Below are 2292 nucleotides of genomic sequence, written 5' to 3' on the forward strand. Positions count from 1 at the left end.
TCCGGAAGAGGCGGGTGGAAGCACAGAGAGAGAACATCAAAGTTGTCTGATGTTTTACAAAGTAAAAGGCAATGGACATTTATTTTTGTCACATAATTGTATTGCTTCCTTTAGTTTGAACATAAATCCATTAAGGCAAACAAATATGTCTAACGAAGCTTTGCGTTTATACTGTTTATATTCTTGTGTGGTGAATGTGTCCTCCAACTTTGAACTCGTTAGGTATTTTCTATATAACTTAGGCCTAATAGGTTTTCTATGAAGAGAAAAACGCTGACAAGAAGCAACTTTATTCTGGGTTAATTTGCTTGCCTGTATATGGTATGTAGTATTATCAATCATGTTTTACTGATTTTTTTCGAATCGGACATGTTCAACGAGTCGGTGAGTTGTTGTTGACTCGAAAGGGATGATTCAGTCAATTTTTATGAACGACTCAATCAGTCCGATTCGTCAGCGAGACCGGTTTTGTGAACAATGTCAAAAGATCCGATCGAAAAGAACGGTTCGTTTCACGAATAGGACATCACATGCAAAGCCCCCTGGTGTCCGAGCCAATGCGAGCGGTTTATTGAACACATCAAGCGGCTCCGTTTGAGATTCACGGCTCAGTCGAGATTATTTCCCCTCTGATTCCCGACGTTGAAAGTAACAACATGCTTTTTTCGACGGAAGGTGACAAATCCAGCTAAGAAAAGGTGACGTTTTATTTAAAATGACATTTAGAGTCAAGTGATATTTAAAAACGGAGTTTACTCGTTTGTTTTGGTCAGCTAGCAATCTGACGTTAGCAAGCACAGTGCGTTTTAACAAGGAAGTGAATACAAGTGTAGCCTACTAAAATGATGCGATGCAAAACTAACAGTTTTACGACGCCTTTCAACCGATGTAATGATGTATGTTAAATGCATGAAGGTGCCTTATTATGTATAAAGTTATGAAAATGCTCAACATTAAGGTAACCTGTTTCTTTTAACTCTATGGTTTTGTTTAGTACCATCAAAGATGAGCTCTCTGAAATCCTCCTTTTTCTGACCTTATTAGAAATGGCTTGGTTCCACCATGCTTTACAAGGCTCTGGCCAGCCAGATGCATCCATGATGCCCCCTACAGTGGAAGATCTGTCCCATACACAGGTCTCTAAGCACACCATTACACAGTTAGGAATGTCTGATGGACAAGGTTGGTCAACCCATCCTCCAGTCTCCATCACAGACTTTCCCCCTGCCTCAGGAGGCATAGTCCCCCAACGTCTGGAAGCACTGTCCTGCACATCCCTCAACATGGGCTCCAGAGAAGACTCTGTGCCACTGTCTTTCGTGACGCTTCAGGAGCAACGATGTGTACTCGGTTGGTTTTTTGGATGGAACGCTGTCCAGAAGCAACGCTTTCTGCAAGATCTGATCTCCAAGGCTGTGCCTGGAAAGGTGTCTAGTTTATTAGATCAGCTCAACACACTACAGGTGTTTTATTTTTTCCATCCATTCATATCAAAATACGCTTTGTAGGCAGATCTGTATGTTAACACAGTTATTGTCTTTGTCTCTGTGTTTCAGGTGAATGATCGCCCACCCAACATTTTTGAATGCCAGTTAAGATTATGGACTCAGTGGTTTGATTCATGGGGTGAAGCGGAGAGAAATGCCTTTTTAAACAGCTTAGAGGAAAAGGACCCAACCTTTGTTGCATACTTCTATAGCCAGGTTGCCGGAACAGCAGGCAGAGATTGACGGCCTTTTTGTTTGTATGTTCTGTTCACTCTTCAAAATGTAACTAAAATCAAGTCTCCTATTGACTATTATACCGTTAAAGGGGGTTTGAGCAACTGAGCTTGTTATGCATGTGACTGTATTTCAAGCACTATGTTGACTATCAAAAAGTCAATGTTTGGAAGCAAAAACCTGTTGTTTTTCCTGATTTTTTTCTCTCTCCTAAAATAAAAAAAATAATGTTTTTCATTATGTTTCTTCCATGTGGATTTGCTGATTCAGACATTCACTCTTCTGATTTTAAAGTGATAGTTTGCCAAAATTTTTTACATTTTGTCACTGTTTACTCACAGTTCAATTTATTTCTTCTATGGAACACATAATATATTCTGAAGAATGTTGGCAACCAAACCATTTTGGTTACTGTTGACTTCCATTGTATGGAGAGAAAAAAAGGCATTTTGCAAAATATCTTCTTTTGTGAGGAAAGATACAGGTTTGGATCTATATGAAAGTGAATAAATGACAGATTTTGCATGAATTTATCCTTTTAAATGTTAAAATACAGATACATATTGATTTT

The 2292-nt window shown here is 39.0% G+C and overlaps 1 protein-coding gene across 2 annotated transcripts; it reads left to right on the plus strand.

Moving 5' to 3' along the window:
- Positions 1–48: 48 nt before the first annotated feature.
- Positions 49–2291, plus strand: cUnh14orf119 (chromosome Un C14orf119 homolog). Of its 2 annotated transcripts, none has more exons than XM_079818796.1 (3): positions 49–958; positions 1045–1463; positions 1557–2291. In XM_079818796.1, the coding sequence occupies exons 2-3, from the start codon at positions 1047–1049 to the stop codon at positions 1728–1730; spliced, it is 591 nt and encodes a 196-aa protein (XP_079674922.1). In that variant the 5' UTR covers positions 49–958; positions 1045–1046; the 3' UTR covers positions 1731–2291. The 2 variants fall into 2 exon arrangements, with proteins under 2 accessions (XP_079674922.1, XP_079674921.1); XM_079818795.1 differs by having other exon boundaries at positions 417–698.
- The last annotated feature ends 1 nt before the right edge of the window (position 2292 follows it).

This window comes from Gobio gobio (genome assembly GCF_949357685.1).
Source record: "Gobio gobio genome assembly, chromosome: 6".
NCBI classification, from domain to species: domain Eukaryota; kingdom Metazoa; phylum Chordata; class Actinopteri; order Cypriniformes; family Gobionidae; genus Gobio; species Gobio gobio.

What these genes read in the sequence shown, in the direction of transcription:
- cUnh14orf119 (XM_079818796.1), top strand. Translation starts at nt 1,047, where the DNA reads ATGGCTTGGTTCCACCATGCTTTACAAGGCTCTGGCCAGCCAGATGCA. An exon ending in ATCAGCTCAACACACTACAG is followed by an intron (nt 1,464 to 1,556) that starts GTGTTTTATTTT and finishes TCTGTGTTTCAG; the next exon opens with GTGAATGATCGCCCACCCAA.